Consider the following 24,689-nt stretch of genomic DNA (forward strand, 5'->3'; position numbering starts at 1 on the left):
TTTTAATTGTCAGCAGCTTCCTGATGGGAAACCGCTGGATTGAATTAGCTTCCCACCTGCTGTAGTAAAATACGGTTACATTATGTTGATGCTGCTTTCTCTTGACTGTGCAGGAAATAGGTGCAAGCTACAGAGTATTGTGCTTGTGTATTTATCCACTCCGAAACCTGAACGTTTGTGTGTGGATGCAAGTAACAATGAGACAAAGGGAATTAAAAATCCAAAAGAGAGTAGCAGAAAATGTGAATTCCAAGATCGTTTCTCATTTTATATCGTTTTTGTCTAAAAAGAAAGCGAAATGTTACTGAGAGAGCAAAGGACTCCAGGGAAAAAAAGCCATCTTTAACTAATCAAGCAGGATCATTGTTTACTGTGTCCAGAGCCTGATTAGAAAATCACAGAAATATCATGCTCAGGTACTTAGTTGATGCCATTGCATCTGTTTCCATTTACAAATAGTCAAACTATTCACGTCTCTGATATTCTCTGCTACTTATTTTTTTTAGTCATAAAACATCTTTTCTCATAAACAAGTAATTTATCAAACAATCAGTTTAATAAAATGAAAATACAGCTGTGGTTACTGACAGCGCAATCTTACACAACCACATTGAATTCTGATAAATATAATGATAGGCAAGCAGATTATTAAATTCATTTTACGTGCTTTAAATTTTCATTTATGTTTTGAAGCAATTTGTTGCAATCAAATCTATTTATTACTGTTACAGTAATTAAGGCCAATTGCAGCAATGACAATTTTCATCAAAGATCAAATTTTCATTACAAATCTGATAGTACAATAGTCCCCTAAAGCACTGGTAAAATTTATTATGATCATTTGGATCAGCATATAACCCATCTGGTATGCCTCGACACCCTGCATCCAAATTGTGTCCAGAAATTGTAGTTGCAGTAATGATGGTTATAGGTGGTGATGCTGTACCTGACGATGACTCACAATCTGTAAAACAAATGTGAATAGTATTTTAATGATTTGTATCCAATATTTTGATTAAGATTTTCATTCTCTTGTCACATTCAGTTGCCTCCACACATAATTACATTGTGACAATAGGACAATTGGGCACAAAGAATGAGAATGCAAATTTAGGCCTGATATCTGTAAATTCTCCTTCACAATGACTTGCACTTACACAGCACCTTGAACACAAATCATACTGCACTGGAGCAGAAAAGGCTATTGAGCGGCTGTAGGAGAAAAATTATGGTGGTGATTCAGGACATGGCCGAAGAGGAAGGATTTGAAGAGGCTCTATGGGGGAACAAGGTCCCACACAAGAGATTAATGCGCAAAGTTAAAGCACATGGGATTGGGGGTAGTGTGCTGACATGGATTGAGAACTGGTTGTCAGACAGGAAGCAAAGAGTAGGAGTAAATGGGTACTTTTCAGAATGGCAGGCAGTGACTAGTGGGGTACCGCAAGGTTCTGTGCTGGGGCCCCAGCTGTTTACACTGTACATTAATGATTTAGACTGGGGATTAAATGTAGTATCTCCAAATTTGCAGATGACACTAAGTTGGGTGGCAGTGTGAGCTGCGAGGAGGATGCTATGAGGCTGCAGAGCGACTTGGATAGGTTAGGTGAGTGGGCAAATGCATGGCAGATGAAGTATAATATGGATAAATGTGAGGTTATCCACTTTGGTGGTAAAAACAGTGAGACAGACTATTATCTGAATGGTGACAGATTAGGAAAAGGGGAGGTGCAAAGAGACCTGGGTGTCATGGTACATCAGTTATTGAAGGTTGGCATGCAGGTACAACAGGCAGTTAAGAAAGCAAATGGCATGTTGGCCTTCATAGCGAGGGGATTTGAGTACAGGGGCAGGGAGGAGTTGCTACAGTTGTACAGGGCCTTGGTGAGGCCACACCTGGAGTATTGTGTACAGTTTTGGTCTCCTAACCTGAGGAAGATCATTTTTGCTATTGAGGGAGTGCAGCGAAGGTTCACCAGACTGATTCCCGGGATGGTGGGACTGACCTATCAAGAAAGACTGGATCAACTGGGCTTGTATTCACTGGAGTTCAGAAGAATGAGAGGGGACCTCATAGAAACGTTTAAAATTCTGATGGGTTTAGACAGGTTAGATGCAGGAAGAATGTTCCCAATGTTGGGGAAGTCCAGAACCAGGGGTCACAGTCTAAGGATAAGGGGTAAGCCATTTAGGACCGAGATGAGGAGAAACTTCTTCACCCAGAGAGTGGTGAACCTGTGGAATTCTCTACCACAGAAAGTTGTTGAGGCCAATTCACTAAATATATTCAAAAAGGAGTTAGATGAAGTCCTTACTACTCGGGGGATCAAGGGGTATGGCGAGAAAGCAGGAATGGGGTATTGAAGTTTCATGTTCAGCCATGAACTCATTGAATGGCGGTGCAGGCTAGAAGGGCCAAATGGCCTACTCCTGCACCTATTTTCTATGTATGTTTCTATGTATACAGGATGATGAAGGCTTTAGCAACGGAGCTCCAGAGTGTAGGGCCAATTTGGTTGAAGGCTCTGCAATTGTAGGTGGAGTGGAAGAAGGGAGAAAACAGAGACTGGAGCTGGACGAATAGAGCATGAATGTGAGCACGTAGGCCTGAAGGAGGTTATAGAGGAAGAATGGGTTGAGGCCATGGAGGGATTTGTAAATCAGGTTGAGAACTTTGCTTTTGCATTTGACGCAACACCTTCTCCCAAGCTAACTTACACCATCATTTGTAATTTACAATCTCTACATATTGATAGAGCTAGACATTGCCATTATTTGTGTAATATTTAACCTTTTGCAATAATACTACGCAATCTCCCATGGCATTGCATACGGGCAGTCAAGACCAAGTGTAGCCTTTAGGCAGGAGCGGGTGGGGGAATAATTTCACCAGCGGCCACTGATATAATATGATCCTCATTGAAAGTAATGCATTATGTCATTTTTATAAAATACTTTTGTTTTATATTATTTATAGTAAAATAGAAAAAATATGGCAAATTGGGAGCACAGATGTAGAGTTTGTTGGTACATAGGTGTTTCTCTGCAGTGTCGGTGAGGAATGGAGAAGCAGAACTGAGGGGTATCACCGTCATCACTGGTAGGAGTATGTAATTACAGTCTGAGAAATTTAGAGAGGCAGTTTCCTTCAGAAATGTGGGCAGTGGAATTTAGAATGGAAAATGTAGGCACAAGCATGAGAACAGGGAGGGAGGTTTTGTACACAGGAAGTGCATGCAGACATAAGCTTTGTTAACATAGATAGTAGCAATAGGCTGCAGTTCATTTTTGGTTGCGTTACACATAATAATTCATTCAAACCATTAATGTCAAGGAGGCGCTTCAATGTGTTGATCAAAGGGTAAACGCCACTATCGCATTGAGTTCCACTGAAATCATCCAGATCCAAAGACCACACCATGGCACCTCCAAAGTTGTTATCCTTCAGCCACTGAGCCTACAGTTAAAAAGATATTAAAATACAATAAAAAAGTGTGTCTTGTTAAATAAAATTGACATTTTATTGAAAACCTAATGCTTTTCTTGCTAAAATACTGGATAGATTAAAAATTGATAAAGAGGAGGTGCTAAAGAGGCTGGCTCTAGTTCAAGTAGATGGGGCCAAAATTTAGCCTTCCAAAAAGGCCTCTTATCGGCAGAAAGTGGCGGACAAGCGGCGGAGTCCAGTGGCCGCTAGCGATTTCCTGTTAGCGAAATTCACATTGGTAGATTTTTCGGCGGTACCCACTTCCGTGCCGCTGCTGCCAACTGGTCCTAAGTGCAGCAAAAAAGGGCGCACCACCGATCTCCCACACCTCCAGCCAAATTCAGCTTCAAATATCCACGACCCACCAAGCAGTGTGTATGAGGGATTTGGCTGCGCGACGGCCATTAAAGGACAGGGCCCACTGCCGCGGCCGTCATGTTATTTTTTTTTTTGCCAGCCGACTTCCAGATCGGTGGGCCAAATATGTGCCCTGGTTCGGCCCAGCCGAAACCCTCCCTGGTGGCCCAGTGGATCTAACTAAAATGTTTTCAGAGCTCGCAGCGGCTCTCCCCTTTAAGTGAAGGGGAGAGACATGGTGGTGCACACGCATCATGATGTTGATGATTGACAGCGGTGATGACTCCATCCTGCCTCCACTTCCGCCCCTCTTGTTGCCCTCCTGCTACTTACCGCCGCATGGAATAACAAGGACAATGGCAGCATGGATACGAAATTGGCTGAGTGAGATGAACACAGAGTAGTGGTGAACTGGAGAAAGGTAAACAGTATTGTTACCCAGGGGTCGATACTAGGACCACTGCTTTTCTTAATGTACATTAATGACTTATACTTGGGTGTACAGGGCACAATTTCAAAATTTGCAGATGACACAAAACTTGGAAGTATAGTGAACAGTGAGGAGGATAGTGATAGACTTCAAGAGGCTGGTGGAATGGCAGGTACGTGACAGATCAAATTTAATGCAGAAAAGTGTGAGGTGTACATTTTGAGAGGAAGAACGAGGAGAGGCAAGGTTACAATTCTAAAGAGGGTGCAGGAACAGAGAGACCTGGGGGTATATGTGCACAAATCATTGAAGTTGGCAGGGCATGTTGAGAAAGTGGTTAAGAAAGCATATGGGATCTTGGACTTCATAAATAGAGGCATAGAGTACAAAAGCAAGGAAGTTATGATGAACCTTTATAAAACACTGGTTCAACTTCAACTGAAGGTTTGTGTCCAACTCGGGAACCACATTTAGGAAGGATGTGCAGGCTTTAGAGAGGGTGCAGAAAAGATTTACAAGAATGGTTCCAAGAATGAGGGACTTCAGTTACATGGACAGACTGGAGAAGCTGGAGCTGTTCTCCTTAACACAGCGAAGGTTGAGAGGAGATTTGATAGAGGCGTTCAAAATCATGGTTATAGACAGAGTAGATAGAGAGAAACTGTTCCCATTGGCAGAAGGATCGAGAACCAGAGGACACAGATTTATGGTGATTGGCAGAAGAACCAAAGGCGACATGAGGAAAAACTTTTTTACGCAGCACGTGGCTAGGATCTGGAATTCTCTTCCTCAAAGGATAGTGGGGGCAGATTCAATTGTGGCTTTCAAAATGAAATTGTATAAGTACCTGAAGAAAAAAAATACAGGGCTACGGGGAAAGGGCAAGGGAGTGGGACTAGCTGAAGTGCTCTGGCAGAGAGTTGGCACAGGCTCGACGGGCCAAATGGCCTTCTTATGTGCTGTAACCATTCTATGGTTCTATGATTCTATAAAAAAATCTTCTGCTGGATATATTGGCTCTGATAGTCCTCTCTATACCTCTGAGGAATACTCAGTTCCCAAACATATAGGAGAGGTAAAAGGAAGGTGACCTATGGCACTTTTACATTGCTTTGAGATTTCTGGGGCTTTCCCTGGGGAAGAGGAACAACAGGTACAGGGATCGTAATGCATAGAAATAGGTGGGAGGGGCCTATAAATGCTTCTCCTGGGAATGATGTCTGTTTCGAGGGAAGCCTGAAGAAGCTGTTAATAGCCCTCACATCTATTCTCCCTCAGATTGGAGAGGTCAGGCAGTAGGGCAAGAAAAATTTTAAAAGTTATGATGTCTTTCTTTCTAACACGGGCCCATTGAATTGTTGGGCCTAAATTGAGGTCAGGCTAGATTAGGTCAGGCAAGTCAGGTCAGTGGATGTGTTGTAGTCAGGATAGCAATGTGGAGACCAATATTTCTGCCATCGATTCCAGACTTATTCTTTTACATCAGTATGTTTTCTCTATATTATTGCAGCCCAATTGTACTGTACTAGGTTGTTTTCTATCAGAATTTATATAATACCTTGAAATAAAGTTTTTCCCACTTGACTCCGTGAATAATGACACAGGGCATTCTTCTGTTCCAAAACAAATCCATTATATTGAGCCTAATCTCAATTACATTGTCTTCTTTACACATGTCCCCCAGCTCGGGCATACTCTGTGTTTCTGTCAATCATCCAGTATGATATCCTGTTGTTCATAGCCTAGCACAATGATGGTCAACAAAACCTATTTTTGTATCCAATTCAAAATATGGAATGGATTGATCAAGATTGAACATGAATTATGGACTAGGTCTCTCACATCACATGATGTGTGGAATGGATCTATCATAGAGCATGAAATTAATGTACATAACTACAAGAGTTACTAACTACTGAATGTCCCTTACATGTGGTATATCCAGGATGGAATAATCCACCTGTGGTACCAGTGACCACAACTCCAATTCCTCTTTCAACATTTGCCCCACACCTTTCCTTCCCTCTGTTACTGATCATCACAGCGTCCTCTTGGCCACAATGTTGAAATAAAAGCCACCACAAAAACCAAGTTTCCAATCCAACTTTATACATCTATCCATCCAACCTGGCATCAACTCATCACCCTTAAGCATTCCCTTAGTTACAGTCTTGGCCAACCACAGGCTGGGCAAGTTGCATTTCTTGGGTGTGTGAAGTTAAGAAGGCATAAGGGTGGAGTTGTGGTGAGGGGAGAATGGGAAAGAAAGAGGTGCATGCAAGAAAGAGGGTCATGTATGAGGATACCAGCATCTAGTATCCTTTCTGCCCCGCTGCTGGCCAATGGCTCAGCCGTGCACCTGCCAAGAATGGCCAGCAGCATCTCCACCAAGGGGCTGAGGTAAAGCTAGGAATGGGAGGTATGTCTTGTGATTGGTACATATTGTTGGTAGGTGAGTGATTGGGCGGGTGGTGGGGTGGTGCTTCGAGAAGCGTGTGAGGATAGTGATGCAGTTGGTAGAAGCCTGTTTTTGAAGTTGCATTCACTGACCTTGACCACTGATCAGAGGTCATGAAGCTTCTTTGGGCAGGTGGCGGGAGCGAGATGTCCTCAGTGATTTGGTCCCACATCCTTCTTTCTGGAAGGCCTATTGTCCCCTGTGGGCAGAGGAACCCTCTTGCAGTGTTGAACCCCTGCGCAAAACTGTGAGATCTTGGTGCCCTTTCCCTGGCTTGCTGAACCACCGGTGTTAGCACGGAAGCACTTTGCCCTTATTTATTTTTAGGTGCCTAAGGGGGTCAGCTTTAAGAGCTGAAAACTCCCTTTTGTGATTTTTTTTTCCAGATGTTTTTTTTTCCAGAAAGGCAGTTGAGCTGTAAGGGCTGAAAACGGCATACTTTTGCATCATTTTTAATTTTTAATCACTTCAGAAGGCATTGCCCTTTTAAGAAAGCGAAAGCGCATTGCCCCTTTAACATCCCACAATGCTTTGCGAAATCAGCCTGCCTTTCAGAGGCAGTTGGAAGCTGCAGCGCCGCTTCTGGACCCCACATTGATGCCGGGACGAACGCCACCAGGAGGGCGTTACATGGCCAGTCGAGCGCCGGCCCAATAATCATTAGTCCCCAGAGCAAACTGCTCTCTCCGACCGGCGCCATTATTTTCCTCAGCCGTTAACCTGCGGCGGCACCGGCAGCTTTCATGTCGCAATCGAATTTTTAGGCCACTATTATTACCGTTGCTCGCTATTTTTGCAGTGCCTCAATGATTTCACAATCACTGATTTTTTTTCTTCAAAACGTCAACAATATTACGTAACCAGTTTCTCAGTTGATGATTGAAATAAAAATCCCCCATTGATTTACCTTTTTATTAATAAAATGATCTTCTTGTGACCTGTGCTGTCAATGATCTGTAAATTGAATACCTGTACTGGTGTGGCGGCACAGTGATTATATTACTGAACTAAAATCCAATGGCCCGGACTAATGATCTGGAGGAGTGAATTCATAATGCCACCACGGTAGCTGGGAGAATTTAAATTCAGTTAATTAAATAAATTTGGATTTTAAAAAGGAAGTGTTGGTAATGGTGACCATGAAACTACCAGATTGTTGTAAAATCACATCTGGTTCACTAATATCTTTGAGAGAAAGAAATCTGCGGCCTTTCCCATTGTGGCCTATATGTGACTCCAGACCCACCGCGGTGTGGTTGACTCTTAATTAACCTCTGAAATGACCGCGCAAGCCACTCTGTTGTATCAAGCCGCTACAAAGAAGTACACTAAAAATAAAACCAGATGGACCACTTGGCATTGAACTGGGATACCAGACGTGACAAAGGCAAACCTAGCCCAGTCGACCCAGCAAAGTGCTCCTCACTACCATCTGAGGTCGTGCTAAAATTGGGAGAGCTGTCACGGTCATACTCACAGAATCATACCTTTCAGCCAATGTCGCAGCCTCCTCTATCACCATCCATGGGTATGTCCAGTCCCACCCGCAGGACAGACACACCAGAGGTGGCGGCACAGTGGTGTACAGTTTGGAGGGAGTGGTCCTGGGAATCCTCAACATTGACTCCAGATCCCATGAAATCTCATAGCTTCAGGTCAAGCATAGGCAAGGATACCTCCTGCTGATTATCACCTACTGCCCTCCCTCAGCTGATGAATCAGTAATCCTCCATTTGGAAGAAGCACTGAAGGTAGCAAGGGCACAAAACGTACTGTGGATGGGGGACTTCAAAGTCCATTACCAAGACTGACTCGGTAGTGCCACTACTGACCAAGCTGACAGAGTCATGAAGGATCTAGCTTCCAGACTGAGGTTGCGGCAGGTGGTGAGAGAACCAACAAGAGGCAAAAACTTACTTAACCTCATTCTCCCCAACCTACCTGTTGCAAATGCATCAGCCCATGACAGTATTAGGAGGACTGACCAGCGCACAGTCCTTGTGGAAACAAAGTCCTGTCTTCACACTGAGGACACTCTCTGTCATGTGTGGCAGTGCTACCATGCTAAATGGGATAGATTCAGAACAGATCTAGCAGCTCAAAACTGGGCATCCAAGAGGCACTGTGGGCCATCAGTAGCAGCAGAATTGTATTCCACCACAATCTGTAACTTCATGACCCAGCATATCCCTCATTCTACCGTTAACATCAAGCCAGGGGACCAAGCCTGATTCAGTGAGTAATATTGAAGAGCATGCCAGGAGTACGGTGTACCTAAAAATGAAGTGCCAACCTGGTGAAATTTCAACACAGGACAACATACATGTTAAATTGTGTAAATGGCATGCTTTAGACAGAGCTAAGCGATCCCACAACCAATGGATCAAATCAATGGTGCTGGACAATTAAACAACTAACGGGAGGACATCTCCATGAACAGCCCCAATCTCAATGATGGTGGAGCCGAGCACGTGAGTGGAAAAGACAATGCTGAAGCGTTCGTAAGCACCTTCAGCCAGAAGTGCTGAGTGATGGATCTCGGCCTCCTCCTGAGTTCCCCGCTATGAGTTCCCTACTATCACAGAAGCTAGTCTTCAATGTGATTCACTGCACATGTTATCAAGAAACGGTTGAGTGCACTGGATACAGCAAAGGCTATGAGCCCAGCTGCTGTGCTGTTGCTTCAGAACTAGACGCGCCCCGTGCCCCTATTCCAGTATAGCTACAACACTGGCATCTATCCAACAAAGTGGAAAACTGCCCAGTTATGTCATGTCCACAAAAAGCAGGAAAAATACAATCTGGCCAATTACCGCCCCATCAGTCTACTCTCAGTCATCAGCAAATGGAAGGTGTCATCAAAAGTGCTATCAAGCGGCACTTACTCTCCAATAACCTGTTCACCGATGATCAGTTTGGATCTGCCAGGATCACTCGGCTCCAGACCTCATTACAGCCTTGGTCCAAACAAGGACAAAAGAGCTCAATTACAGAGGTGATGTGATAGTGACAGCCCTTGACATCACGACAGCATTTAACCGAAGGTGGCATCAAGGAACCCTAGTAAAATTGAAGTCAATGGGAATCAATGGGAAAACTCCACTGGCTGGAGCCTTACTGAGCACAAAGGAAGATGGTTGTGGTTGTTGGAGGTCTATCATCTCAAACCCTGGACATTGCTGCAGGAGTTCCTCAGGGCAGTGTCCTAGGCCCAACCATCTTAAGCTACTTCATCAATGACCTTCCCTCCAACATAGGTTTAGGTGTGGGGATGTTCGCTGATGATTACAGTGTTGAGTTCTATTCGCACAGCTCAGATAATGAAGCAGTCCATGACCACATGCAGCAAGACCTGGACAACATTCTAGTCAGGGCTGATAAGTGGCAAGTAATGTTTGTGCTACACAAGTGCCAGACAATGACTTCTCCAACAAGAGAGCATCTAACCACCTGCCTTCGATATTCAATGGATTACCATCACCGAATATCCCATCATCAACATCCTAGGGGTCATCATTGAGCAGAAACTTAACTGAACCAACCGCTTAAATACTGTGGCTACAAGATCAAGTCAGAGACTGGGTATTCTATGGCAAGTGTCTCACCTCCTGAGTCCCCAAAGCCTTTGCACCATCTACAAGGCACAGGTCAGGAGTTTGATGGAATATTCTCCACTTGACTGGATGATTGCAGCTCCAACAACACTGATGAAGCTTGACACCATCCAGGACAAAGCAGCCCGCATGAATAGTAACCCATCCACCACGTTAAACATTCACTCCCTCCATCACCGGTGCGCTGTGGCCAAAATGTGTGTACCATCTACAAGAGGCACTGAGCAATTCGCCTTGGCTTCATCGACCGCACCTCGCAAACCCGCGACCTCTGCCATCTAGAAAGTGGTGGACAAAATACGCCGCTAATCATTTTATCCGGCCCGCTGGACTGCACAGAAATAGAGCGCGAGCCGGAGCTCGAGCTGCACATTTGTCTATCCACTTTCACTTCTCATGGGTCAGGGACATAGCCGAACTGCAACCTAGGAAAAGACATAGTAATACTTCATTCAAATGAATAATTCGCAAAAGCGATTCTCCCCAGCCCGATCTTAAAAAGATCCGTGTCCGTGATTCTGAGCCCAATGGTGGATGTCTATACCCAGAATGCACTGCACACTGGACTATGCCCTATCCAGTTTTGAGTTGAGTCACGACTGCTCACCTCCCTGACCACTGGAGAAAGTGACCGGTGCTGCGTTTTTCCTCTTCTGGTACCCAGAGTACGACGGCAGGGGTGTTCTCCTCTGGCACCAATTGGAATGGCATTAGTAATCTTTGCAGAGGAACATAAGGGTGACTGAGGTGGGAAACTGATGCTGACAGAGGCTCTAAAGATGGTACAGTTCTATTTCACAGCACTGATTTACAGAGACCAGAAGATACCACAACATTTTCAACTTTTCTCTTTGATTCATTTCTAAGCAGTATTGATTCATGTTGTGTATTGAAGATAGCATCTGACTACTATCTGAATTTATGTTTAGGAAATGTTTATGTTCATGCAATGTTCCCTCTTAACTTTTTTTTGCGCATGTTCACTTTAAATTTGCTACATGGCTGGCTGCAATGCAGCTGCACATGTGCAGTATTTCTTCCAGTGGCAGGAGCTGGGGAGCGGCCACAGGCCTTCGGGGGAACATTTATGGGCGGCCGTCAACAGCTCATCAAAACTTGTTAAGTGGCCCTCCAGCCTAAATAATTGCCCACTCCTGACCTAGATGGACCACTGCAGCATTCGCATTGCAACACTACCACCGCCAAGTATCCCTTCAAGTCACACCAGTCCATCCTGACTTGGAAATATATCGCCGTTCCTTCATCGTCGCTGGATCAAAATCCTGGAATCCCTTCCTAACAGCACTGTGAGAGTACCTTCACCTCATGCACTGCAGTGGTTCAGGAACACGTCTCATAACCACCTTCTGAAGTGCAATTAGGGGTGGGCAATAAATACTGCCTTGCCAGCGATGCCATGAACGACTGAAAAAAAATTATGGAAATAAATTTATAAGCACATACTTTGACCGTAAAGCTCTGTGGATCCTCATATCCAATCCATTGATCATCCTTGAATGCATAAGGAACCTGCTGATCTTCAATCAATAGTGTGGTCGCAGTTTTCACCAATGTACAGATCTGTCAATCAATCAGTAGGTATTGTTAATGTCAGACAAATCAATCCTGTTTTCCCATAGCTGCAATCCCATTTATAATCAGCATTAAGTCAAGTCCCATTGTTAATTAATAAAAGATATTTAACTGTTACAGAAGAAGAATGTTGAAATTTTCTCAGGAATGAAAGATTCCATCTAAAATAATAGGTATTACAAAAAACATTTTTGTGGTATTTTTAATGCTAACAGTGAGGATCAATCACAAAGGGATAGGAGATTTATCTCAGCAAGTCGTTTCCAAGGGCAAATACCATAGTCTTTTTGAATGATCGTAGCTCTGTATGATATAAAAATGATCTAATTTTCTGATTTCACACATTTTGTGGAGGCCATCATCAGATGAGAAAACCATAGCCTTGCTTCCCATAATGGTCTGACAGTTCATTTTGGAAAATCGCCCATATAGTGTAGTTAAGGAATTTAAAACATTTTCATGCATCATTCTTCATAACATGCATTACCCTTCGGGTGTCAGCTTGGCTCCATTGGTGACGCTGTGCACCCAGAGTCAGCAGGCTGTGCGTTCCATGCCAGGACTTGAACACATAATGAAGGCTGAAACTCTCGTGCATTACAGAGAGAATGCCCTGTTGTTGGAAGTGCTGCCCTTTAATGAGATGTTAAACTAAATTCCCATCTGTCTGTTCTGCTGGTAAAGATCATGTGGCAAAGTTTGTAACAGAGCTGGGAGTTACCATCATATCATGGCCTGACATTCCTGTGAACATCATCACTGAAACTGATTAACTGGGCATTCAGGTCATTGCTTTTGTGGGATCTTGTTATATGCTGAATGCCTGCTGTGATTATTCACTGTATATGATGCACATTGGGATGTGTTTGAGAGCTGTTAGAAGGTGCTATAAAAGCTTGAAATTTCCCTGAATGTACATCTGACCTCCGACCATAGTTTTGGTGGAAGTTTTACAGTAATCCTGGACAAAAAGCATAAATGGCGATTGTGCCATCACGCCGGAGATTCCATTGAAATTATGGTGGGAGGTCGGGGAACCATCAAGGAAATTCCACGCCTATATTTTTAAACAACTTAATCATGATCACTTTTTAATTAAGATAAACTTAAGAGAGTTTATCATGTGATAAATTTATAACATTTTCAGCATAATCACCTCATAGTAGGCCGACAATCCAGGCTCCTTAGTGAATTGGCCGTCATTGCCAGGACCAGATACTGGAGCACCAACATCTGTTGCGGAGGAGCTCAGGGTGAAGCTACGTCCATATGTTGGGAATCCAACAATGAGTTTCTCTGTTGGGATACCATTGTCTTTCCAGTATTTTATAGCAAAGTCCTGCAAGATAATTTAGCTTGATATTTTTATTGAGCTTTTACAAATGGAAAATCTTTTGTTAAAACATATTGGTAACATATTACAGTGATAATAAAAAAGATGAAATATAGATGTCACTTTTTACAAACATACTTACTACGTTAAAGTAAATAAATATGCCTTGGTCATTAGAGCCACGATACAGAGGGCTATTGTGTCCAGTGACATTCTCCCAGGACCCATGAAAATCATATGTCATCACAGAGATAAAGTCTAGATATCTGTTTTAAAAAAAGCATTACAATTCAAAGTTCTTTTTAATAGTTAATTATAATAGTCATTGTAAGTATTACTGGTGGGCCAATGGTTCTAATAGTAGAACATTGATTCCCAGCTACAGGGTTACACCCTATCTTTGATTATTATGATCAGGGTACGGTTGTGTAGTGGTTATGTTACTGGACTAGTTAAAATCCCACCACGGCAGCTGGGGAATTTAAATTCATTTAAATAAATAAATCTGGAATTTAAAGAAACTAGTATCAGTAATGATGACCACGAAACTACTGCTTTGTTGTAAAAACCCAACTGATTCACTAATGTCCTTTAGGGAAGGAAATCTGCTGCTCTTACCTAGTCTGGCCTATATGTGACTCTAGACCCACAGCAATGTGGTTGACTCTTAACTGCCCCTCTGAAATGGCCTAGCAAGCCACTCAGTTGTCCCTAACAGCTGGGACAAAGTCAGCACTGTGGGAGTACCTTCACTACAAGGACTGCAGTGGTTCAGAAGGCGTCTCACCACCACCGTCTTAAGGGCAATTAGGGATGGGCAATAACTGTTGGCCTAGCCAGCGAAGCCCACAAACAAATGAGTATGGCAACTCTTGATGACTGAGTTTCTTTAATTCTCAGCCAAGCCACTAGGTGGCAGTGCTCACAAGTTGGAAACATAGACAAAGAAACATAGAAAATAGGTGCAGGAGTAGGCCATTTGGTCCTTGGAGCCTGCACCACCATTCAATATGATCATGGCTGATCATGCACTTCAGGGCCACATCTAACGTCCCTTTGAATATATCAACGAACTGGCCTCAACAACTTTCCGTGGTAGAGAATTCCACAGGTTCACAACTCTCTGAGTGAAGAAGTTTCTCCTCATCTCGGTCCTAAATGGCTTACCCCTTATCCCTGGTTCTGGACTTCCCCAACATCGGGAATATTCTTTCTGCGTCTAACCTGTCCAGTCCCGTCAGAATTTTATATGTTTCTATAAGATCCCCTCTCGTTCTTCTAAATTCCATTGAATATAAGCCTAGTTGATCCAGTCTTTCTTCATATGTCAATCCTGTCATCCTGCGCATCAGTCTGGTGAACCTTCGCTGCACTCCCTCAATAGCAAAAATGTCCTTCCTCAGATTAGAAGACCAAAACTGTACACAATATTCAAGGTGTGGCCTCACCAAGGCCCTGTACAACTGTAGTGAGACCTCCCTGATCCTATACTCAAATCCTATCGCTATGAAGGCCAGCATGCCATTTGCCTTCTTCACCACCTGCTGTACCTATATGCCAACTTTCAATGACATGTCATGACATGCAGGTTTCGTTGCATCTCCCCTTTTACTAATCTGATAATAATCTGCCTTCCTGTTTTTACCACAAAAGTGGATAACCTCACATTTATCTACATTATACCGCATCTGCCATATATTTGCCCACACACCTAACCTGTCCAAGTCACCCTGCAGCCTCTTAACATCCTCCTCACAGCTCACACTGGAGTTGGAGAATAGTATCTCAGGCAAAGCCAACCCCATGCTGCTTAATACAGAGAAGCACTGGAAAACTGCCGAGCAGTTATAGCTGCAGTGGAGGTCAGTGAAATTGTAAAGCTGAGCAGAAAGAATTAAACAGAACCAAACTAAAAATAACAAATTATTCTTTGTAAAAGACTGTCGCCGAAATTGCCCTCTGCCCGAAACTGGGCACACGCACCGCATTTGAACATCTTTTACCGCTGAGATGGATGGGGTGGTGTTAAGAGGGAAATTCTGCTTTTTTGGGCTCAAGTAATGCCTGGAGTGGTAATGTCTGGTGTTATGGGCTTTCAGCAGTGTGGTAGAGAAGTGGTGTTTGGACCGCAAAATTCCGCTACTAGCCATTTGATGCTAATTTTGCAACTGTTCCCTGACCACCTTAAAGGGCAGGTTTTTCAGCTGTGTCATGACTTTGTTCTCACATGCATCCGAGGAGATGGCTGCAAGGAGAGGTTTGAGGAGGGCAAGCCGCTTCAGCGACGTAGAGCTGGAGACTCTAATGGAAGCTGTGGAGGGAAGGAGGCAGCTACTCTTCCCAGAAAGTGATGGGAGACCAAGTCGGAACGTCTTCACAGAACTCTGGAGGGAGATAGCGGAGGAGGTTTCACGGACCTCAATTCACCAGTGGACCCCCAAACAATGCAGGAAAAGGCTAATTGACCTTATTCGAGTGATGAAAGTGAGTACATGTTCCCCTAACTCCTCACATTACATCTGCCACACTCTCCTTCACCTTAACTTGTTTCTCACCAACACTACATAGTAGTTGAAGTGCCTGTTGATTTCTAGGCCTGTATGTGTGCACAACCACAATGGAGATGACCTTACATCTGAGATTCACAGCTGCATGTAATGGACCCACACTTGCACTCATTGCCGAGGCCACTTGAAACTTCCACTTACCAACCCTTCGTTGCTTTGCAGGCCAAGGTGCACATCTGTGCCGACCAACAAGCCACCGGTGGGGATGACTCGCAAAATGACCAGCTCACTGATCTTGAGCAGAAGGTGCAATGGCTAGTGGGCGCACACGTTGGTCTCGCCGTGGCTGCAGATTGCTCCGATAGCGCTGGGGGCAGCATGGGTAAGTAAAGGCCTTTGTGCAATCCCATCTCTCCCTCACAGTTCAATGGCCTGTCTGGCTATTGCTTATGCTTCTGTGAAAGCTGCTTGCTGCATGGTGCAATGCAGCACCTCACCCTCACGGCACCCTTTCTCCCTTTTATGATTCCAGATGATACTCTGAGTGTCATCATGAGTAACACAGAGACTCTTGATGCGACTGGCTACCACAGTCAGGAGGAGACACTTGACACCCTGGATGATCTTGGCGGCATGATGGAGAGGGAGAGGGGGAGAGCTCTGCCAGCAACAGTGTGTCACTGCTTCATACTGTCCCACGCACCAGCTCAGATACTGGGAGTCCGCGGTTGGGTAACATAGATTTAGGAGAGGGGTCTGCACTGGGTGAAGCACCAGGGCCTAGGGGGCTGCAGCATTGTGCAGGGCAAAGGGAACCTCGGGTGCCATCTGTCCAGGGGGCGAGTGCGCAGCCGAGTCCTGCTGAGGAGGACTCCGACGAGCCTGTCGATATTGGGGCTTATGAACAAAGGGTGGAGGCAATACAATCCGAGCTCTTGGCGGCAATACAAGGGGTGCCCGAGAGGCTGTCGCAAGTGGGGAGGAGCGTGGAGGAGTCCGACTCCCGCATTGTGGACAGCTCTGCGCACACCATGGGGGACCATCATTGCCAGTGTGCAGACGATGGTGGAATACCAGAGTGAGCGTGCGGATTCAGCTGCGGTGACTCATCTCTTGGCGGAGGTGACAGCTGCCTTTGCAGCACAGGTGCAAGGGAATGAGTGTGGCTGTGCTTCTTTGGACAGGATGGCCACTGCCCTGGAAGCTCAGAATGCTCTCGTGCACTCTGGGCAACAGGGCGTCGGGCGTCTGACTGCTGGCTTCCAGAGTGTGGCTGCTCTCATGCAGTCTCAGCTGGAGGCCACACGAGATCTGACTGCTGCCTCCACCATGATCGACCGGGGGCCGAAAGGTGCCACGCCAACCCATTGACCTCTGCTCCAGCAGCTTGGTGGGGGAGGTGGGGTGCTGCCCCGGGGTGGGTGAGGGGTGCTGGCTCCTCGGAGCAAGAAACTGATATGCGCTCTCCGGTTCACAGTAGCCCTGAGCCGAGACCTGTCACTCCGCAATTGCTGCCAACCCTGGCATCGTCTCAGCCATTTCTGACTGAAGGCGTAAAGGAGGATGCGGCCCAGTCTGCAGCTGACCCTTTCAAGGCCAGAGCTGGTCAAGGACGTCCGAGAAGGACATCTGTAGCTTCCTCTACAGACACACAGCAGCCTTCCCAAAGCCATGAGGCAGCCCCAGCAGAGACACTGTGGCGTAGTGTAAGGTCTGCGTAAAAGAGGTAATAAGGAAACATAGAAACATAGAAAATAGGCGCATGAGTAGGCCATTCAGCCCTTCGAGCCTGCACCACCATTCAATAAGATCATGGCTGATCATTTACCTCAGTACCCCTTTCCTGTTTTCTCTCCATACCCCTTGATCCCTTTAGCCGTAAGGGCCATATCCAACTCCCTCTTGACTATATCCAATGAACTGGCATCAACAACTCTCTGCGGAAGAGAATTCCACAGGTTAACAACTCTCTGAGTGAAGAAGTTAATCCTCATCTCGGTCCTAAATGGAGTTGCACAAGGGTGATAATTATGTGAATGTTTTGGAAACCCATTGTTTGGGTTCTAATAAACCTTTATTTTATGTTTGGAATTTCTGGTGAGGTCTCTCACTTTACTGTGCGGGAATGATGTGTGAGAGAGCTCACTGGTTGGCCCATTGGCATGGCCAGATACAGGGTCAACTGGGCATTGCGTTATGTGAACCACGCAGCTGTGAGCCGGCTTTGTGCTTCCCTTGCAGGGTCACGATGGCGACGTTGCCTCCTGCGTGGCTGCCCACCCGCATCCTGCTAATCCTCCTGTGGTTCCTCCTCCACAGGTGCCACTGCTGCCTCGTCCTCCAATAGCTGCTCTCTCATGATGGCCAGGTTATGGAGCATGCAGCACACCACCACGAATATGGAGATTCGCTCAGGCGAGTACTGCAGCACACCCCGAGTGGTCCAGGCAACGGAACCTCTGATTGAGAATGCTAATAGTGTGTTCGATGCTGCTCCTGGTGGCCTACAGACTCTAATTGTATGCGAGCTGCGCAGCAGTTCTTGAGTTGCGCAGTGGAGTCATGAGCCAAGTGCCTCGCGTGTAGCCCTTGTCAACAAGGAGCCAGCCGCAATCTTCATTGGGACCAATGAAGAGGCGTGGCACACCGCTCTGGCGCAGTGTGAAAGAATCATGGCTGCTGCCAGGAAATCGGGCATCCACTTGCATAATCTTGTGGTTGTAGTTGAAGACGAGTTGAACATTAAGGGAGAGGAAGCTTTTGCGGTTTCTGAATTGCTCGGGAGTTTGTTGAGATGCCCTGAGGCCAACATGGGTGCAATCAATGACCCCTGGACCCTGGGGAAGCAAGCAATGTGCAGGAATGCAGTCTGCCACTCCAATTGCTTGTTGCTTGTCCCTGGTCATAGGGAATGAGATGCAATCGGCCGTCCTCCTATACAGAGCATCTGTGACCTCCCGTATCGATGTGTAAGCTGCAAACTGCGAGATGTTGCACATGTCCGCAGCTTGGAAGAACCCTGTCACATAAAAGTTCAGGGTGATAGTCACCTTGGATGCCATACTCAGGGCTGGCCTCACCCGTGTTTGTGGCTCCAATTTTGAATGCAGGAGATTGCAGAGCTCCGTCACGACATCCTTGCGGAATCTAGTCTGCGCAGGCACTGATCATCATTCATATCCCTGTATGAGAATTGTTGGCGGAAGACCCTTTATCAATATGGCCAGGCGTCCCCACGTCTGTGTAGATGTCTTGCTCTATGACTCATTGGATTCTCCCTGCTACTCTGCTGCCCTCTCCACCTCTGCAGCCTCCTGCTGCCCAGCATCTGGCTCCACTGCAGGCTGCCTTCTGGCCTGCTGGCCAAGTATCTGGTGTGGGGGGTCTGCGTACCTCACTCTCCTGCTTAGGAGATGCCCTTGCTGAGGGCCTTCCTGTGGCAGCTCTCTTGCCTCCCCTCTGTCGCCATCTCCCTGGCCTTCTCCATGCTGGTCCACAATGATACCTGTTGCTCTTGCCCGCTGCCTCTGCAGCCGTTGCCGCCTTCTCCTTGGTGCCTCGGTGATACGCACAATGTACTAGAGGTGTTGACCTGCCAGCACTGCCTCCATTTCAAAGGCCTCCCCAAGCCCAGCCTCCTCGAAGTGGCCTCCCTGTTCTGCAGGTGGAAGCAGCGCACACTGTATCCTTTCACTGCTTGTGAAACAATGGGAAAAGGTCACCGACAAAATCTACACAAAGTAACACCCCTTTTTAAGGCACTTTAGCGGTGTGCATCAGGAACTATGCACCGCCCGAAAAAATCAACTCTTGGCACCGCCGAGTGGTCAGACGACTTTTATAGCGGAATGTGGCTTCCGGCCCGAGACCTTGGCGATGCGCGCAGTGATGATACATTTAGGAGTGCTGGCCAGCACCGCCGTGGGAGTGGGGGGAAGCGGTGCGGTGATGCTCGCCACCGGGAAACCACAGCAGGGCAATTGGGCTATCGGCGGCCATTACACGAAAAGTCAGCAGCCACTCCACTCCGCAGCATGGCCGCCAATTTCCGGTGGTAACATGCCTTAAGAGAAAGGGCAATTTTGGCCCCAGAATGTTATTTCTATATCTGCTTTGTGTTGAGCTTCATTTAGGGATGTGTCTGTGGTGCTGCTTGTTGCCAGATTGCCACTAAGAAAGACTTGGATTTATATAGCACATTACAGCCAATTAAGTACTTTTAGAGTGTAGTCACTGTTGTAATTTAGGAATACATTTGTACCTCTCCAGTCTGGCACCCTTGGGACCTGACCGGTGCCTGACCAGTGAATTTTCCGGACCATGGGAGGTCACGCCAACCCGAGCATTGTCAGCAGTACCCGAGACTTACCGGATACTGCTGACAATGACCTGGCTGCGTTCTGCGCATGCGCTGCGCGCAAGTCTACTGCGCAGCATTTCTCAGGCCCAGCTTCGGCTCCTCAGTCAGCCGCTAGGCTCTTCGCTCCCTCTCCGCGCCGACCCGACCAAGGAGGGAACATCAGAGGCAGCTGGAAGAAGAGGAGCAGCCAGCCCCAGGGCACAGCGCGGGTCGCGACCATCCGCCGGGAATGATGCCGGACCAGAGGTGTTGCCGGACCAAAGAGTCCTGGACTGGAGTAGTCCTGTTGTAGTATAGGAAGTATCATTAAACCAGGTCACTTGCTTGAAATCTCAATCGTAAAAATGTTGTACGGTGAGGAGCATCAAAAGAGGAAGGAAGTGAGTTAAAAAGGCGGCTTGCACCTTGATTTGGAGTAAGAAAGAGTTCTATCCCGCCATATTCAAAATTAATATTATTTAAAACCATTAGCTGTTCTTCACAGGGCTAATAAAACTTCTTAAATTGGTTTATTTATATTTTAAATGATCCACAATGAAAGCTTTTTCCTAAAGTTTGTCAGTTTCAATCTTTCTGTAAGTTGTACTTACTTTGCAATCTCACCTATCTCATACCCGGCATCAATGGTCTCTTTCCCAGAAGATACCGCAGCAGTAAGCAGGAGTCTGCTGTTCCCAGTAGCCTGTGCCTCTTTACTAAAGGCCTCTAGAATCTCCTACAAATGATGAGTACATTTTGATTTTTAATGATAAACATTCTTCCAAGCATAATTACTGTAGTCACAGCTCCAGTTGATAGTGTACCATTCGTGCGCATTCTGTCTCTCTTAAACTGCTGTCATTAATTATGCCTTGGGCTTATTTGATATGATCGAAACATAGAAAATAAGTGCAGGAGTAGGCCATTTGGCCCTTCGAACCTGCACCACCATTCAATAAGATCATGGCTGATCATTCCCTCAGTACCCCTGCGTGTACTTCCGAGATCCTGGTTCAACTAAATATGCTGGGGTCATTTTCAGTGCTTCCTTTTCAGCCATTTTCATGAGGATGTGGCCTTCACTGGCATTGGGGTGCATTATTGGTTTTAGGATCCCTAAAGCTCATTTGCAATTGTCTCATTGCTCCATACTGTCTAAAGCTTTTAGCACAACTAAAGTCTTGTTTATTCAAGCCACAGGTCGATTTTTAAAAATTGATCAAAGGGATATGGGGATAATGCGGGAAGGTGGAGTAGAAGTAGAAGATCAACCATGATCGTGTTGAATGGTGGAGCATGCCCGAAGGGCCGAAAGGCCTACTTCAGCTCCTATTTCTTATGTTCTTATGTAAAAGTTATGATATACGAGAGACTTTGTTGCTGAAATAGATACAACAACGTTTTTCTGTAATATTCCTACAAGAATTACATTAAAGATGAAAACTGTAGACCATTCACCTTGAGCAAGATAGTGAAACGTTGTTTATCTTCAGCTGGACTGTCTCGAGAGGCAGGATACTCCCAGTCCAGGTCAAAACCATCAAATTCGTGATTCCGTAAAAAGGTGACTGCGGAACTGATGAATGTTGCTCGAGTTTGCGGTGTAGCGACCATGCTGGTAAATCTAATCACAGGAATAGAGAGGAAATAGAGAAATAATTAAATTCATAAATCTCCTTTTGAGAACTAATGGGATATTTATTTCTGACCAGCTGTTCCTTTGAACAGTTAACATGCTCATACTAAACTTTACTCTTTAACAGTTTAAGGTATGAGTATGTTAAAGCTTCATGCAGGAACAGTGTCCTTACATTGCGAGATTTCTGTCATTGTCCCAAAAATTCTTCCTGAATCATTTTCAACTTAAATATACAACATTTTACATAAGTGAAGTTGTACAATGGTAGATCTTTTCCTGGGATTTATTTGCCATTTGTATGTTTTGGGGTTAAATTTCTGGCACAGATTGAAACCCAAACTCATTCAGATACTCAAATTCCAATGGGAAGTGATACAGTGGCTTCGGAGTTGCATTGTTGAATTTCAATTCCGTTCGGTAATGGGCTTCTATTCTCCCATTTGATAGTCATTTGTTTGCTGCTCATGGATGTTATAGAAGGGAGAAGGAGAATTTATGGCTATGCGGTGATTTGTACAGAAGGGTTTTTTTAAAGCAAAATTCAAAATGCTGACAATGTCGTATTGACTGTACTCTCTGGGATTACAGTAAGATACATCTGTAGTTCAGAAAAAAGGAACTCGCCTCTAAGTCAGAAGGATGTGCGTTCAAGTGCCACTCTATAGAGACTTGAGCACATATCTAGACTGGCACTCCAGTGCAGTGCTGCACTGTTGGAGGTGCCATCTTTTGGTAAGACGTTAAACCAAGGTTCCATCTGACCTCTCAGGTGGACGTAAAAGATCCAATTTCGAAGAATAGCAGGGGAGTTCACCTTGGTGTCCTGACCAATATTTATCCCTCAACCACATCATTAAACCAGATTATCTGGTCAAACCGCTGTGCAAAATTGTCTGCTGCTTTTCCTTCATTACAGCGGTGACTACACTTCACACGTACTTCTTTGGCTGTAAAGTGCTTTGCGGTGACCTGACGTTGCGAAAGGCACTATATAAATGAAAGTTCTTTCATTGAGAACACTTTACTCCTGTTGTTCTCGTTTCATGTAATATTAAAGTCAGTAATGGCACACTTTCAGATCAGTACATGTTCTATAAATGTCACGCAGGTACAGAGGACTATCAAGGAACAACAGCCTCATCCATTCATGCCAGTCACAAGCAGCTTAGAAACAGTTATTCTGTATATGTGACACTGTGCAAATACTGACAATTCCCTCGGAGCCCTGGAAGATCTTCTGAAAGACAGCCGAAGTTACCCAAAGTAAAACTGAAAGACAGGAACTACAATCACTGAAAAGGCCTTTTTTTTAATTGGTCTTGACAATAGAACTAAATGTTAGTAAGGTAATCAAAACACAGGTCCCAACAAGTAAACGGCAAACTGTGGACTAATGAGGAAATTCTTCTTCACACAAAGAGTAATCAAGGTATGGAATAGGCCTCCAGGAAAACTATAAAAAGAAAGATCTTGTACTTATATAGCACCATTCACATTCTCAGGACGCCCCAAAGAATTTTTATTACATGGAGTCATGTTGTAGTGTAAGGCATGGTGAACATAAAATATTAAAATAATTTAAGAACCAATGGAAGTTGGAATGGGGTGACTTGAAGGCCTTTCTGTATGAATGTACCAAGAATGGCCTTCTTCAACGTTAATGATCTTGTGCAGTTGTGAAATGCAAAGAAGGTATGGGGTCAAATAATCCCTATTGACTAACTGAATACCAATCAGAACAGGTGATTCTCCCCTTCCCATCCACATGCACTGGCACGCTGTATACACAGAATTCTCGATGATACAAAGTTTATAATTTTTTATAGTATCCTTTAGGATCAAACCTACAAACTTCTCCATTCTGTAGACGTTGGTTGGAAAACCAATGGCTTAGGGTTAAATTCCTGCTAAAATGGCCACACTTTTGGGTTGTCTGTCTGACTGAACAATCTACATTTCTCAGTAACTAAATGAGAAATCTAATAGGAAGCCTGGAACTCCTTAAGATAGGTGCGTAAATCAACAGAGAAATGCTGACATTGATATTTCTCAGCTCTCGGCTCACTGAACTTTGGGACTTTTTCTATTTTGCAAAAATGAAACTATTACCAATTTTACCTGGTGGTTCCAAAATTCCAACCTCCAATGGCTAAAAGTGTTTTCAGATTACTATTTCTGTTAAGAGAAAGAATAGAAACCATGAATGTCAAAATTGCAGTAAGCTGCATATTCCATCAACGTTTACTTTCTATATCCAGATAAATAATACACACCAATTATGTCAGTGATCATTTGGTTACAGAATTTTAAGTAACTTAATATAAGAATAATTGTAAAATGGATCTGAAGTTTGTAGCTAACGCAGCTCAGAGGGAATGATATGACTTACTTAGTTTTCAGAGCATTGAATCTACTGTACATTTCCTCATCATTCCATTCAAAGGTAGTGAGTTCGTAGTTGTCAGTCATGCTGGCAAAGGCATAAATCAGGTGGGTGCACAGGCAGGGGTCAACATTTTCTGGGAAGAATTTAGCACCTTCTGGTCTGTACTGAGACCAGTTTGTGTAGTAACAAACCAGTTTGTAGGAGGAAACTAAAGTGTGAAGAAAATGTTGCAATTATTTCAAATATTAGACAATAAGGTGGCAAAACTGAAAAAGGACAGGACGTGACGGATATTTTTGATCCTTGCGGCACCCCAGTAGCAACAGCCTACCAACCTGAAAAAGACCCGTTTATCTCTACTCTCTGTTTTCTGTCTGTTAACCAATCCCCTATCCGTGCTAATACATTACCTCCAATCCCATGAGCCCTTATCTTGTGTAATAACCTTTTATGTGGCACCTTATCGCATGCTTTTTGGAAATCCAAATATACTACATCCACTGGTTATCCTTTATCTAACCTGCTAGTTACGTCCTCAATTCAGAT

The 24,689-nt window shown here is 44.9% G+C and overlaps 1 protein-coding gene across 1 annotated transcript; it reads right to left on the reverse strand.

Moving 5' to 3' along the window:
- Positions 1 to 350: 350 nt before the first annotated feature.
- LOC139228029 (acidic mammalian chitinase-like) lies at positions 351 to 24,364 on the reverse strand (the record flags this gene model as incomplete). The annotated part of the gene is made up of 9 exons (XM_070859176.1): positions 351 to 383; positions 3,302 to 3,457; positions 11,811 to 11,927; positions 13,096 to 13,278; positions 13,415 to 13,538; positions 20,730 to 20,854; positions 21,577 to 21,742; positions 23,876 to 23,932; positions 24,147 to 24,364. Coding segments are annotated over 9 exons (1,179 nt in total), but the record flags the coding sequence as incomplete, so codon positions are not given.
- Positions 24,365 to 24,689: the final 325 nt, after the last annotated feature.

Source organism: Pristiophorus japonicus, chromosome 17, assembly GCF_044704955.1.
Source record: "Pristiophorus japonicus isolate sPriJap1 chromosome 17, sPriJap1.hap1, whole genome shotgun sequence".
NCBI lineage: Eukaryota > Metazoa > Chordata > Chondrichthyes > Pristiophoridae > Pristiophorus > Pristiophorus japonicus.